Source organism: Vigna unguiculata, chromosome 5 (genome assembly GCF_037176805.1).
Source record: "Vigna unguiculata cultivar grain cowpea cultivar isolate G323 ecotype 2 chromosome 5, ASM3717680v1, whole genome shotgun sequence".
NCBI classification, from domain to species: domain Eukaryota; kingdom Viridiplantae; phylum Streptophyta; class Magnoliopsida; order Fabales; family Fabaceae; genus Vigna; species Vigna unguiculata.
The window spans coordinates 2172351-2188535 of record NC_140796.1 but is presented as its reverse complement, the minus strand read 5'-3'; the positions used below and the strand labels follow the sequence as shown (position 1 = coordinate 2188535).

The following is a 16185-nucleotide window of genomic DNA, read 5'->3' as shown; positions in this document are numbered from 1 at the left end:
CACCAGGTATAAAAATGAGTTAAATTAGTACAGTCTGAGTATGTGCAGCAAAAAGCAGGAAGTTTTAGTAGCAAAGAATTCAAACTGCACTTAAACCTAATATTAATCACGAAGATCATGCAAAGTTACAACAAAACTGACAATGTTGTCAACAAATTAGCCTATATATTTGAGAACTTGAGCCAAAGAGAAAAAACTAATGTCATCTGATGATTCTCAGCAAACATGTTTTCTGAATTTCAGAAGTTCAGAGCCATATATACGCGGCTTTTAGTGCTTCTCTCACCCAAAACTGAATCCAGTAAGCAACATTTGGAAGCAGCAATTGATTATGTACATGAATCTGAAGAATGCAAATCCATTATTAATTGCCAGATGAACCAGCAACACACAAGCTTGATGTCACCTATCCCCACCCTCATCTTCTTGATCCTCAAATTGATTTTCTTCTTTATTGTTCACTTCTGCATCACCTTCATGATTTTCAGCACTTTCTCTAAAGAATAACTCGGATACAGAATCATCCTCATCTACAACCTCCTCATTTTCCTTATCTTTCGATAGAGAAATTGGACCGCTGTCCATCCATGCGGGACACCGGCGAGTGACACTGAGAGCTTTCCATAATTGGGAAGTTGAAGGGCTAGAAGAATTCTTTGATACTTCAAAGGAGTCACGCCGGAGACAAGAGCATTCAGGTACTGGATGAGAGAGAAAGGATTGTAGCTTTGATTTATTTGATGCTTCTATAATTCCATCAAGTAATGTTTTTGTCAAATGCCTGCGAACTGATTCTAACCATGTACGGTTTGCATGATGCATGTGCTGCCGAATCTCATCTAGAAGTTTAGCAGCTTCCTTTCTGCACCAATGTATTATGATCACAAAGTATTAAAACTGCCCATCTTTAAATGGTATTAATGAAGATTCTGTTTTGTAATTACATATGAATTTAGCAAATCTTCCTAATCATCTTGCTCGAATACATTGCTTTTAGTTGTCTTAGTTTTTAATGGCACAACTGACAAAAAACATTGTATTAAGGTGTTGGAAAGAATTGGAACTTTCAAGCAAACATTGCATTTACATACATTGAAAATAGAGGTATTTACCTGTCAGGTCTAAATGTCTTTGATGCTGCTGACTGATATAGCCTGTGGCCCATCACCAAGCTAGCAAAATTTGGATGCCCCTTACCGTCAAGGTCAAATCCAGGGATGAATACATCAGCTTCAACACAAATCACATAATCAATAGCCTCCCATAGTAATTTATGGGCATTGGTCCTCAGTTCCATAACTGTACTATCAGGCTCGTTATCACTCTCAGCAACCCAACCCCACCAACCTTCTATGTTGTATGATTTCGGCCTCGCTGGAGGCGGAGGAAGCGGGCGAGGACGTGGACCTGCATTTTTCCAAGCTGCACGTTTTGTTACTTCTTCAGTGAAAGGTGGTGGTCCAGGAGTATCAACAAGCTTCACCTCTTGCCCATAGAGCCTAATCATCTCCCAAGGAGTGCTTAGAGAAGTTCTATCAATAACATTTTCGAACATAGCATGAAGAGGGATCAATGTCCTTTGTCCACCAAAGACTTCTCCCCCAGATACATATATAATCGTATCCCTTGAGTATCCATATGCACGCAGAAGCGTACCAATCTGCAAGAGATCAGAATGGTAAATCATATAATCAACCAGGGTAGTTCTCTCTCTCAAAACATATGGCATAACTATACATCTGCAATAAATGTAAATGATCAATCTTTGGAGAGAGTATACTACCAATTCATTGCACATTAACTTGACTATAAACAACTAAAAGAAAATCTTACCTCCTCAGGCATTAAAGGACAGGAGCCTTTTAGTCTTTCTTCGGCCGAGTTGATTGAAAGCTTCCCCTTGACAATTCCACGTTTAATCATCCAAGACCGTTTGTGTTGAATAAGTTCAGTATGTACATCCTAGCAAAAAGACCATAATAGCTCAAATATGACGAGATGACGAAGTTTAAGAGACAGTTATCCCTGATTGATCATATACCTGGAACAGTTCAGCACAACCATGATATGCTAAAGATTCTCTAGTCATGCCAGGGTCAAATGCAATGAATGGACGGCCAGGAGCTCGTAACCTGCAATCATATAATGAACTATACATAAGCCAACAGGAGAGAAAGAGTATGAATGAGAAGAACAAACTTAATTGAGAGAAGCAGTGAACTTGCCTCTGCAAAATCTTAGCAGAAAGTTCCTGGACTTCTTGTCGAAACTTAAGAGCGTGAAAAGATACTCTGCATCTCAACCTTTGATATTCTTCAAAATCGGGAGGAAGAGTGGCCTAAGAAGGGAGGGAAAGCAAAGAGAAACAATCACTTGTAGGTACTTTTAATAAAGGCAAAATAATAACCATTTTAAACTAACAGCTTTGAGTGGTGTAGTGCAACTGCAAGCTTATGAACTAAAGACAGAAGATTGAGAAAGATAGCAGCATGAGTGTTGTACGTTACTCAATGTGGCAAAACCCTAATTCAGAAACTAAGAATACCAATCCCAGTAAAGTAATAAAACAAAGTTCCTCAATGACCCACATTTAAATTGTTCTTCTACACATCATAGAATGCCCAGAATTATAAGATCGGCAGTGTTTACAGATTTCACCAAGCCAGTTCCATTCAAACAAAAATAAACAAATTCAAAAAATAAACCTTTGACTTTGAACTCTGGAAGGAAAATTTAGATCAAAACAGGTTATGGATAGGTTGAGCAAAAGCTGCCTTTACCTTCAAGCATCCACCTTCTGAAACAACTAGTTCAACCACCGAATGTGACTTTAATACAGGGAGAACATGATGAAAATAATAAAAAGGTGATGCTGAATATGGTACTCTAAAGACAGGTATCTCTTTCTTTCTCCTTGCACCTTTTAGTTCTTTTGGAAGAGTTCTTACAACAGTGATGTCTTTTGCTAATGATAGGACAAATTGCTCTTCATTATATAGGTATGCAAAACTCTTGAACTGAGAGCTGCATAAAAATAATTATACAAAAAAATAGTGAAATAGTTTAAACACATAATTTAGATCACATTAGACTGAGTTAAACGTAAGCTTCAGTAATTTTATGGAAGAATAGTAACCTTATTCCCTTGCTGCTGGTTGTTGATTGGATCTCAGGCATAGCTAATGTAGCATTGAGAAGTCGAGCAACCACAACAACATCACATATCTGAAAAAAACAAGATAATGCTATAGGTTCAGCTCAGTATGATTTAAATATAACATGTCTTAAAACCTTAAAACTTAGAACCACCCTTACCGAATTCCTGATCTCATGAAAACCACCTCGTATCCGAACAAAAATAAATCCATTTGTTTGTGAAACAGGATCTGTGAGGAAAGATAGAGATATTTTCTTTCAGAGAGAGAGAGATAAAAAATTAAACAGTAACTTACAGAAGCACAAGTCTCTTCCCTCCAGCAAAGAACTTGTCTGATTTTACATGTAACATAAAGTATGAAAATAAAGGAAATGGTATTTAAAGTACAATATATCTTACATATAAAAACATAGAGAAACAAAATCAAATGCATGGTGAGCAACATATTTAAAGATCCAAATGTCTGATAATTTGCATGGTGAAATCTTTGGGACTATGAGCGACAAAGTCTCACAATCTTGCTATGTACACACAAAAACAAGGCAGAAAATGAAAGGAAATACACGTGCTAGAGGAAATATAAGGTCAGGGCAACATATGATCATAGTGATCAAACATTCTTACAAAGACATTAATATGGAGATACGCATACTGAAGTTCAAACTCCACAGACCCCTTCAGATAACTTGATATCTTATATTGTCAATGAAGCATGTTATTATTGATTTATTGAAGTAGGTGATATAATTGCTCATCAATGAGAAACACAAACATAAGCAGTACTACTACCCCAAGGATAAGACATAAATTTAGACTCAATTATCATGGAAAGAAAAACGATTTTGCCTAAATAAGCACTAAACTGAAGGGAACGAGTTCCAGTCACACAATATCACATCACATGCTTATATATGACAGAGGCACTGCATTGGCTTTACATAACCAGATAGTCCTAAGTCCATTTCTTATAGTAATAGTAGTATAGAAAAGCCAGGAAAAAGGTGCCTAAAATTTTCTATAGATGACCTGTTTTGTTAAAGTTCAGAATCAATACTCAACTCACTTTAGCAGATAGACAACCCCAAAATAAATCACAAGTTTGGTAAGCAGAAAAGTCAATATCAAATAGACCAGTACAAAATCCTGTGATGTTTCAAGCAATAGAAGTGTTCAGTAAAAAAGATGAAACATTGAACTCACCAGCATAATTTCCTTGCGGATTTGAATCCGGATACAGTGATTCAAGACGCTTCACCGGACCCCATAATCTTCTATGAGAGGGACTCTGCAGCACAAATAACAAGAACAAATATTTGAAACAGAAAAATAAAGGGACAAAGAACAAAATTAAAAAAAAAAAATCCACAAATGAAAACAGACTCCAGAAGCTAATTGGTCAGTGAATCGAATACATAGGAGCCACACCGTGCTCCAAATTCAGTTAAACGAGGCAAGCGACTGATCCCAACCAATGAACAAAAGCAACGTTGTTAAGCTTATTTCGATGAAAAAGAGAAAAGCAGAAACCAGCACAGCATATAACTAGAGCAACACGCGGAAAATGACACGGAATGTTGTCCCTTGTCATTTTCCAGAGCACAAAGCCGAAACTTGGAACCATCAACACTCCCTAGAATGTTGGGGATACCAAAGCAATGCAAAGGTAAAACCCCACTTGAAATTGTAGAAAAAGGTGAGATCTTTGGGCGAGATATGTGATTAGAGGATTACATTTGTGGGGGGAATCGGTTTCTCGAAGATGGGTCTCCAAGAGAAGATTGTGATGGAGGACTCATAGTCTGCAGCACCCATTTGAGTGAATCTAGCAAGAAGGAAGTGAATAAAGATAGAGAAAGCAGAGAGCACGAGGCCAAACAGGCCAACCCATTTCATCTTTGACTTCATTTTCAGTTCCCCTTTCATTGAGAAGTGAGAAAAAAAAATGTCTCACTGTTTCTCTCTCTTGAGAAGAGGAACTGAGAAGAGAAGAAGGAAGTGTGGAATAGTCAGAATGAGAAAAGCGTTGGAAGCAATGGGGTTGAAAAGGCACGTGTTAAAGCATGTTTTCTCATGTCTTCATACATAGCCACAAACAAGAGAGTCTTTTGTTTGTTCGAGTTGGATCAGGACAGGATCAGCTTCTCTATCTTCTTCTCTTTCTCTTTCTATTTTTTTCTTTTCAAAAATTTGTTTTGCATTTTTTTTCTTTCTTTTCCTCCCAACAAAGTTTAACAGTTTCATGGACATGGAAACGGATCCTGCACCCGTGTCTAGGCTAACCAATGAACACAGAGCAGGTAAATAGTAACTTTTATATGATATTTATATAAGATTTAAGAAAACTGTTTTTGTTCATAAATAACTTATCAAAGGATACTTATGATTGTGGTTTTGATTAATAATATTTATGTAATTAAAAAAAATCTAATAAATAATAATTCACTTCACTTCGAATCAATCATCCATGATATAAATATTTTAAATGTTAATTTTAAAGTTCAAATAAGTTTCAAGTATTTGATAAATTTAGGTATTTTAAGTTGAGTTTCTGTTAATTTTTATTTATTTATTGAGTATTTTTACAATATTTTTTGTTCAATTGAGTTTATATTATTTTTTTATTAGGTGACACCGAAAATACTTTTCATTAAACGTTATCATTTATTATTTTTTACTTTCTTTTTTCTTTACAAATACAAAAGTTTAATTTTTTTATGATTGATTTTACTCCTACATAAATAGTCAAATAGTATCCAACAACATTTTTTTCTTACCCTATTATCTTGTTCAATTGTCGCTAAAATATTATTTTATGTAATTTTAATATTAAACTATAATTTTATAGTTAATATAATAGGTGATTTTCATTGTTAGATAAATATAAACAAAAACGAAAATAAAATAAATAAAAAACCGAACTATTGTACTAGGAGGCTATGGAACAATAGTGGGATTGAACACCAAAACAAACATGAAATGAGATTGAAAAAAAAAAGTGAAAACGAAAATACGTTGATGAAAATAAAATTCTTTCGACGACCTTCACAATCTTCCAACACTGTACTTTGATTTTTGTTTTTTTCTTCTTTGTTTTAGTTTACTCTCATCCAACAATAAAAATCAATTGTAAATTAGTTACAAAACTGAGTTTTTAAATACTAACACATCATAAGAACAAATAACTAAGATGATTAAACAAAAATAATATTCAGTCACCCAATTGAGAAAAATAAATAAATAATATGAATTTATTATGTCAAGAAAAGTAATAGACTCAATGAAAAAAATACATAATTAAGATTAATCAAACATTGACTTCGACCAAGTTTACAAAATTATAAATTCCACGAATTTTATTTCATAAGAATAAAATTAAGAAACACCACGAAATACAGTTTAACTAAAAACTGTGTTCAATAATGCAACAATATTTTTAATTACTACTTATTTTTAAATCATCTTATATGATAATTTCTTAATCTTATAAAATTTTATCTACACGAATAATGAATTTGCTTTATGGTAACATTAATTTCTTAGTGATTGAAAATATAAATTATTTTTCACAATACCATTATTGAGATGGGCCACGTGCGGTGACGGTGAGACCCAAGGAAAAGGACATAAACTTATATCGTATCTTGATTGTGATTTTTCGACCAGAAGTAGAAATTATTTTATAAATAATCTTAGTGTAATTTTTATTGTATGAATTACGAAAAAGAAACATTAATTTTAATTAAATAACGATACTGAAACACTAAAAATTGTATTTAAAATTTTGTTTGAAATGAAAGGACATTTTTACAGGAATAATACTGGTTAGTTAGTTCAACTTTAAAATTATTAAAAGAAAACGCCATTTTTAGTTTTCTTTTAAATTATCAAATTATATTCATATGATTTTTAAAATCAAACTAATCAATGTTTTTAACCGCACGAAATATTAGAAAAATCACGTCGATTAGAGATAATATTCAAAAATTTTATCCAATTGAACACGATTAGCATATTTTTTCACAATAGTAGGATTAGTATAACTTATTTCATTAAGCTTATCATCATAGAACTCAACAGTTACACTTATTTGTTTGACGTTATATTTCGATTCTGCTCTTAGAAAGGGAACATCGGTTCCAACAATTCCGTCCCCATCTACTAAAACAATTGAAAATATTTCAAAAAAATTAGGCGTATGACGTACAAAAAACTCATATCACACTATATAAATGGAGTGTAAATTTCATCTTACAAACTAATCAGTTTTATGAGGTTGAATTAGACTTTAAACTCACTTCTAACATAAAATTAATAATTATAAAAACACCAACTCACATCTTTTAAATATTTAAATTTATAAACTTATTATGAAAATGCATATTTTATATATATATATATATATATTAAGAATACGCGATTGAAGACTTTTTTTTATATTTAAAAACTCTAATTTAGTTTTCTTCTTTTTTTAATATTAAAACTACCTGATATTGTGACAGATTAAACAGATAGAAAACTTTTTCTCCTTTGACCGGAGGACCTAACAAGTAGTCAAGTACCTAATTCTTATGGACAGCTATGCCACTAAGGCCTCACTTTTTTCATATTAAGAAATTATTTTTTTGCCTTTCTTAACCTAAAATGTGTCTTGTTAATGTAACGTAATACCTTTTTTTAAGGAAAATGAAAGCATGTGGTTACATTAATTTAAACACCTGGCTGTGTTAACAATATAATTTATCCCACATCTTTTCACAATAAATAAATAGAATGGAATTTTAGTTAAAAATAAATAAAAAATTAATGGAATGTTTGAATGCGTGTGTAAAATGAGAGAGTGGACAGAGACAGAGACAGAGACGTTGAACATTTAAGTGTTGGTTTGAAAATTGGGAGTCATATTTGTATTTTTAATGAGAAGCAGAGGTGGTAAGTGAAGTGTAGTAATATGTTATTATTATTTTGCGACGGTTGATAGAGACACTATTTATTGCTCATTTGGAACGTTTGGTATTTATGCAATGCTCTTCTTCATTTATTGTAGCTTTTGTTTTGTGAGAGAAGATCTTTTCAATTCTACATGTGCCATCAAATCAAACCCTACTTTTATACATTGTTCATTCATTCCTTTTCATTTTAGGAAAACATGACCTTAGAGTATAATTACTCCTCGTCAAATTCACAAACTTTCCTTTTGTGTAATTATTATTTTTTTCATTAAGTATTTAATAACAATTTATATATCAATAACATTTTATATATTAATAGTTTAATGCCAAGTGTATTTAAGGTCATATACCAATTTATATCATATAAATAAAGATTAATTATTTCTTCACTATTATTATTATTAGGTTTATAAGGATATTAACATTTGTCATCGATCTAGTATGTATGATAATATATTTTTGGGTTAAATATATTTTTTTTATAAATTTTGATATAAAATTAGTATTTGTTTTTGATCAAAATTTTGATCATTTTAATTACAAAACTTTAAAAATTAATGTATATAATATTTTAATCTAGTTACGATATTTTTTTTACATGTCAATCACATCTCATGTTGTCATTTGAATTATTTATATCATTTGGTTTTCACTTTAATGTTTGTTAGGAAATACATTTGACACGTAAAAAATTTATCGTAATTAGATTAAAAGAATTATATTTTTTCATTTTTTAAGTTTGAAACCAGAATACGTCAAAGTTTCTGGACATAAATGAATTTCAATTTCACATCATAGTTCAAGAACTAAAATTATTTTAAATAGGTTTATTGTATAATCTTTTATAATAAAGTGATTTCTATGTTTTATTTTTTTTAGTTGAGTATAAATAACTCTCAACTTAGAATACTAAATTTTCATTAACAGTTTATAGTATGAGACTTCATATTTCAATAAAATTTTAATGTATTTTCAATTATTTTAATTTAATATTTGCACCATATCTCAACATATCATACCAATACTTCATTGATAACTATTAAGTCATCACACAAATATTTAGTGTCCATTTATCCAATTATTTGTCTCTAAATGAAATCCCATAATTCATAATATTGTTATTCAGACATACAACCTATCTCATGCTATTAAATACGCAACATCCTTAAACATTTTCATATAATCATATTTACATATACATACCACTTATTATAATTCTAAAAAATTGTCATTATTAAACAAAAAATTGAATTTCATATTTAAATTATTGAAGCTTCTATAGTGAATCTCATATGAATCATATGTCCAGTTCATCTTATTTCCATTCAAATGAAATTTGTAGGAAGCAGATTGTATTTGTCCTTCTAATTAGAAACAAAATGATTATGAATATACATAAGAAATATAATATGAAACTTGTCATGGTTTCCAAAGTCAATATTCAATTTATTAATGATTCTGTTATCATATCACTTACCTTTAATCTTCTTTATAATTGGTAGTGGTCTAATAATACAATAATTTTATGTTGGTTTTGTACTTCGTTTATACATATTATTGAATTTGTTTTATGGATTCATGAGAAGTTATTCCTTGGAACTATTTGAAGAAATGATATTACCAAGGAAACATTTGTTGATTTATATTAGAAAAAAAACTTTTTGATTACGTAATATTTACGAACAATACAATATTTTGAACCATTGTCTGAGATTCTCTCAATGTCATTGCATTGACTCACAAAAATGATGTTACACACATTGGATTCATATAATTATTGTAATATGTGAGTGTTTGTATCACCTTATGTACATATTATTTACCATCATTCTCAACAATGTACATCACAATATACATATTATACATTATCATACATATTACATCCATGTATCTCTTTACCAACCTCGTCACTTTCCATAATTAAAAAAAAAAAACTCATTTAAGTATCCTCATGTGTGCTTGAGTGTACCTACATAGATTAAAACTATATTTGTTGATGAACAGGTCTCTCACGATAAACACTCTCTATATTTAGATTTGTTGTATTTTACAATGAACATTACATAATCTTTTTATAGACTCTTTAACTTGACCATTCAACCACGTACATTAAATATAACAACTAACAAACCAAAATAAATAAACTTATCCAACTACTATCAAAATACTACTAGTGAACTTCTAGTCTTAAAGTATTTTCTCAATTACCATTTAAGTTTACCCAACAGCTTTTGCCACTTATTTCTCAAATATCTACTTTACACGCTTAGACGTTCTTGTAATGAGATTCAATGTTTCATCAACACTTTGATCAACAAATTCTCCATTAAGTGCATTGACGTGATTGCATGATCTACAAAATTTCATAACTCTTGCAACATTCTTGCTTGAGCAACCAACTTGTTGTGGCCTGAGGGTCAACACTTTTAGAGGAGAAAGTTGCAATCTCTTACTCAAATTACAAATTTTCACTTGTGTTATCCTTTCATCAACTTGAGTTTTTACAATGATAAATAATGAAAATCGTTACTAAATACAACTCACTTGAGGGATGTGAACAATATATTAATGTTTCTTAACCTATCTACAAGCTAAGTATTTTGTTTGAAATTTTTAAAAATCTACAAAACTTCAAATAAATTAACTAAATATCAAATTCTATACTAACAACATCACCCTCATGACCAACTATTCAAACAGAAAAAAAGAAACACAATCCTTAATATTGGATTATACAACTAACAAATGAGCTATTATCTTATGGGTTCCTCGAAGTCATAAGAGAGATATGGACATCGTTCGTTCTTCTCTTTTAATTACGTCGAAAATAAAAAACAATAGCTGTTCCCATTTTTTCACTCTACTCTTTCTTGATTTTCCAGGTTCTCTCTGTGTTACGTATTGTAACGAATAAGAACAAGGAAGGAATCTTCTAAAAAGCTTATGATGGAGATACTCTATCTTTTCCAACTTTTATAATAAATATTTATCAAATATTGGAAAATTTTGTACCAAAATATAATTTAACACTAGTTGATAATTTAATTAGTATTCACATCCAAAAATTATAAGCCCGTCATAACGTCATCACACTGGATGCATATATTTTCCAAGACTATTTTATATAATATATTTTACAAATTTAAGAGATTATATAGTAAAGAAAATTATACTAAAATGCATGGAAAAGTAAAGAAATAGAAAAATATTACATAATTAATTTTGTCAAGACACACTGCGTCATATCCACCATGGCAGAAACTTTATGTCAAATCAATTACATATCGACAGATAAGATATTATTATACTAATGTTCATGATAATCATATTTTCATCAACAATTTTAATAATAATGATGATCGTATGATACAAAGTACAAAATACAATCTATATTAGATTTTTAACTATTCATAATTATAAGTTATCACGTCATCGACTAATTAAAATTAAAATAAAAAAGTTGAGATGATATATCCATTTGAAATACTGCCATGTGTTTGTTGTGGACCCACACATCCCCACGTGTCCAAATTTTGTGGATGTAGTGTACTATTTTCTGAATTTTAAAAAACGTTAAACTGTTATAAAATAATAATAATAATTATCAATTTGATTTAAATAAGAATGAGTAAAAGCAGAATCGACCGTACTATCTCGTTCGCAAGAAAACGAAAAATCCTGGGCGGCGGGACAGTACCAACTGAAGCACATCATTCTCTTTCTCTTCGGATCTCACCACCGCCGTTCACGGCGGTGCCTCCGCACCACTCGCCATCGCTCTCACTTCGACCCCCCTCTCGCCGGTGACTCTTTTTCTTCTTCCTCTTCTTCTTGTTTTAATTCTTTTTGTTTTCTTGTATCTAGAATATACGTTTGAATTAATTTTCTGAACTGAATCGTTTTCAGTTTTTATAGGAATCAAACGGTTTGAATTTATTATTATCGTCTTCTTTTCCCGAGAAATTAAGGCTAAAGATTGCTTTGTGATTTTGTTGATGTTGATTTAGGTACTGTGAAGGTAAAGTCGTTAACGATGGCGGAAGCCTCTGGTAGTAAGCGTTGTGGCTTATTGGCTCTTTCTGGAGGCTGAAGAAGGCGAGAATCTTATATTGTTTTGTTTTCTTGTTAATTGATTTTAAAATCTTTGCGCAACGAATAAAATTTTAAAATGTCTGGAATTGTAATGTGTTGTGGATGGATCTCTGAAATTTTTGTCATTTTTTACTCTAAACTTCTTCTATCGCAATTTACCTTACAATAACAGTATTGATTATAGTAGTTCTTCATTCAATCAGATTATTGTTCTCTTGATTTTTAAGTAATTATTAAACAATATAAAAATCAATAGTATTGACATGTGATTAGATGATAACATAAATAATATTGTCAGTGTATTTTTAATTATTAAATGTATTAGAATCCTGAGATCTGTGAATTCTTACCTCAAGGTAAAGCTTGTGTTCCTCTAATTTGTGTACTGGTGGATACGTGTAGAGAAAAATGTGTATTTTTCCCTGACACTGATGTTTCTAAAGAAAAGAAGGAACCAAATTCATCGTTGGGTTGGGGCTGTAGAGTTTCACATTTGGCTATTGCAATTCGCATGATACAGTCAGATTTTACTGATGAATTTTGATAGTGGACTTTGATCCTGTGATAGAGTATGCATTTAGTGTCAGGTTTATGGCCGGATTGCTTTAAATAATGGTGGACGGTTTGTCTTTAGTTGAGTGGTTAGGGAAGTTAGAGCGTAGAAATTTTAAATTATTTAAACTTTTGAAAGATGTTTCAAGAAGTCCTTTCTTTTGGGGGCCACTTAGTACGAGGAAATGCCAGCCAGAATAAGTTATATTTTATGATACTGTTTAGATTAGGTAAGGGAAACGAAAGAAAATTAAACTTTGAAAACATAAATTACATCGGACTTTCCACTTTCAAGTGAATATGGTCGTAATTTTAGTTCTCCCCTTGGGTTTACTTGAGATCATTTGCCTCTCTTTTTCTTTCATAAGCTCAAACTATCCTGGTTCTTATTGTGACTGGTAAACACTGATTTCCTTAGTTAGGTTAGGAGTTGCTGATAGATATGCCATTATATATATTACACTGATGGAAGGTGATGCACATCGACTTCTATTTCTTTCAATTACTATAACTAATTAGGTACCTATGATCCTTCAATATAGCTAATTAAAAATCCAATTTTAAATTTGTCAGACTGTTAATTTGGGATAAAGTTTAACATCCTTTCCCTATGCTTGACTGAATATTAAGATTTAGAAAATGAATTTGCCTTCAATATGTCGGTGTAGTGATTTTATTTTTCATTTCCTAACAACTTGCGTTATCAGGTGACATCTCCGATGTAGCTGTTTTGTTGAATGAAATCTGTGTTGTAGAGTAAGCTGTTGTCATGTGAGAACATTGGGAATTTTTGTCGCATTTGCTGAATTTACTATGATTGTGTATGGAAAAAACTCTTATCTGCAACATCAAGTGCCGGCATTCGATTTTGGTGTTTTCCTGACAGGGAAACCCTCTGCCACTGCCACCTTCGCTGCTGGCATTCAAGTTTGCCTCCTCTACTTTTCCTTTCATGTATCCTGATTTGGACACCTGTGTACATGATGAGATGGTGGTCGCAACCTTCAAAGGACCTCCTAGCGAGTGTTGTGAAAATAAGAAAATGGAAAGAAAGCCTTCTGGGAGAAGACGTGTATTTGTTCAGACTGATACTGGGTGTGTTTTGGGAATGGAATTAGATAGATGTGACAATGCCCATACTGTGAAAAGGAAATTGCAAGTTGCATTCAATGTTCCAACTCAGGAAAGCTCCCTTACATGCGGGGACATGGTCTTGAAGAATGACCTAAGTGTGGTTAGAAATGATTCTCCACTTCTTCTCACTAAGACTTTTTTACACAGGAGTTCATCTACTCCATGCCTTTCACCTACTGGCAGGGATCTTCAGCAGAGGGATCAGGGTGGGCCAATTGAGGTTATAGGTTGCTCAGATATGTTTGCAGAAACCAAACAACTGGTTAAGGATATTATGAAGGCAATAAAAGTTGGCATTGAACCAATTCCCATTCACGGTGGATTAGGTGGTGCATATTTTTTTCGGAATAGTAACGGTGAAAATGTTGCTATTGTGAAACCGACTGATGAGGAACCTTATGCACCAAACAACCCTAAAGGTTTTGTTGGCAAAACTCTTGGACAACCAGGACTGAAACGTTCAGTGAGGGTTGGGGAGACAGGTTTCAGAGAAGTTGCAGCTTACCTTCTCGACCATGATCATTTTGCGAATGTGCCCTGTACTGCCCTGGTGAAGGTCAGACATTCTATTTTTAACGTTAATGACAGGGTCAATGGTAGTATGCATCATAACAAGAAACAAATAAGCAAGATTGCATCACTACAGCAGTTCATTCCTCATGATTTTGATGCAAGTGATCATGGAACTTCTAGTTTCCCTGTTGCTGCTGTTCACAGGATTGGGATTTTGGATGTGCGAATTTTAAACACCGACAGACATGCAGGAAATCTTCTGGTCAGGAAGCTTGAAGGGTCTGGAAGGTTTGACCAGGTGGAGCTTTTTCCCATTGATCATGGTCTTTGTCTCCCTGAAAGTTTGGAAGATCCTTATTTTGAATGGATCCATTGGCCTCAGGCATCAATTCCTTTCTCAGATGACGAACTCGACTACATATATAATTTAGACCCATTTCGAGATTCAGACATGCTTAGAATGGAACTGCCCATGATTCGAGAAGCATGCTTGCGAGTTTTAGTTCTCTGCACAATCTTCCTCAAGGAAGCGGCAGCTTTTGGTCTTTGTCTAGCAGAGATTGGTGAAATGATGAGTAGGGAATTTCAGGGACACGAAGAAGAGCCTAGTGAGCTTGAGCTTATCTGTATTGAAACAAAGAAACAGTTAGATCAGGAAGAATTATTTTCTTTTGAAGCAGAAGTAGTAGACAAGGATGTAATTCAGTTTGAGTTAGATTGTGAGTATCAGGATTTGAATTTGAATACAAAAGTAGAAGAGAAACTGTCCGTGATGTCACCTTTTCAAGTTGGAGCAAGAAATGGAGTCGTTAGGAACACACTTTGTAAACTAGAGGAGAGTGTGATGGAGGAGGACGAGACTGGAAGTGAAGTAGAGTTACCCCCTTTAGGTGGTCACGAATACAATGGTGTGGGAAATGGGGTGCTTAATGTTTCAAAGCTATCTTTGTCTGTGAAAAACACGAGAGCTGGTGAAAAAGGTTGGCAGCCATCGGGTATAAAGCAAAAGGGTGGCTTTTTAGCTGGTACCTCATCTGGAAATACAACTGTGAATGACTTGCCTGCAAGCTCAAGTTTCGTGAAGTTAACAGATATGGATGAAGACAGGTGGAATCAGTTTCTTGAGAATTTTCCGAGGCTGTTGATCCCAGCATTTTTTAATTGCAGACAAGGAAATGCGAGCAAGAAGCAGAGACAGAGACTTGGAACTTCATGCCAATTTTAGGGGGAACATAGATGAAAGGTGAAGCGAGTTAATAAATAATAGAAGCTTGTACAATGTGTCCCATCCCATGGTACACATTGAATTATTATATATAGATAAATAAGTACAGAAACTTTACTTTCGGAAGTCCAGGAGGAAGAAGTATGCTGGAGTAGATAGTAGTGAAGAATTGCAGGTAGTGAGGTCTTGCATCAGCAAATAGAGCAGGGGATTTTATTCAGCAGTAGGTGTGAAGAATGTGTCCTCATTTGCTTCTTTCTATTTTTCATCTTTATGTTTACTGGTTAGTAGTATGTTGAATAATCGAGACTAGTAGATACCAAAATAAGTTGTGTATACCAAATGTTTTTCTTGGAGATCTAAATGATATTTCTAGTGTGGTTTGTTTGTTGCCTTTTCATCTTTTTGGAGAAGTTTCATTAAATCCTTGTATATATCGGCCATTTGTTGTGATGATCATTCCCGTGTTTGAACGTGAAAGGAAATGGGAAAGAAAGAAAGTAGGATAAAGTGAAAATAAATTAGAAAACAAGGGTTGTAGGTTGCTTAGATTAAAAGAAACT

General features: G+C 32.7%; 1 protein-coding gene and 1 pseudogene across 3 annotated transcripts; one reads left to right on the top strand and one right to left on the bottom strand.

The window, feature by feature from the left end:
- Positions 1–78: 78 nt before the first annotated feature.
- On the bottom strand, positions 79–5278 carry LOC114185558 (O-fucosyltransferase family protein). 2 transcript variants are annotated; one of them, XM_028073364.2, is made up of 10 exons: positions 4889–5278; positions 4358–4442; positions 3316–3386; positions 3137–3225; positions 2781–3024; positions 2226–2338; positions 2042–2132; positions 1834–1962; positions 1113–1660; positions 79–862 (listed from the first exon to the last, which is right to left on the bottom strand). In XM_028073364.2, the coding sequence occupies exons 1-10, from the start codon at positions 5078–5080 to the stop codon at positions 403–405; spliced, it is 2022 nt and encodes a 673-aa protein (XP_027929165.1). In that variant the 5' UTR covers positions 5081–5278; the 3' UTR covers positions 79–402. The 2 variants fall into 2 exon arrangements, with proteins under 2 accessions (XP_027929165.1, XP_027929166.1); XM_028073365.2 differs by having other exon boundaries at positions 3316–3489; positions 4889–5067.
- Positions 5279–11738: 6460 nt separating this feature from the next.
- Positions 11739–16016, top strand: LOC114185886 (phosphatidylinositol 4-kinase gamma 7 pseudogene; annotated as a pseudogene). The gene is made up of 3 exons (XR_014995417.1): positions 11739–11909; positions 12114–12200; positions 13456–16016. The product of XR_014995417.1 is annotated as a phosphatidylinositol 4-kinase gamma 7 pseudogene (transcript).
- Positions 16017–16185: the final 169 nt, after the last annotated feature.

Bases quoted from the DNA above. Each gene is read 5' to 3' on its own strand.
- LOC114185558 (XM_028073364.2), bottom strand. From the start codon at position 5,080: ATGAAAGGGGAACTGAAAATGAAGTCAAAGATGAAATGGGTTGGCCTG. The intron at 3,387-4,357 runs GTGAGTTCAATG...CTTTCCTCACAG, and splicing joins TCCGCAAGGAAATTATGCTG to ATCCTGTTTCACAAACAAAT. The intron at 863-1,112 runs GTAAATACCTCT...ACATTGGTGCAG, and splicing joins AAGACATTTAGACCTGACAG to AAAGGAAGCTGCTAAACTTC.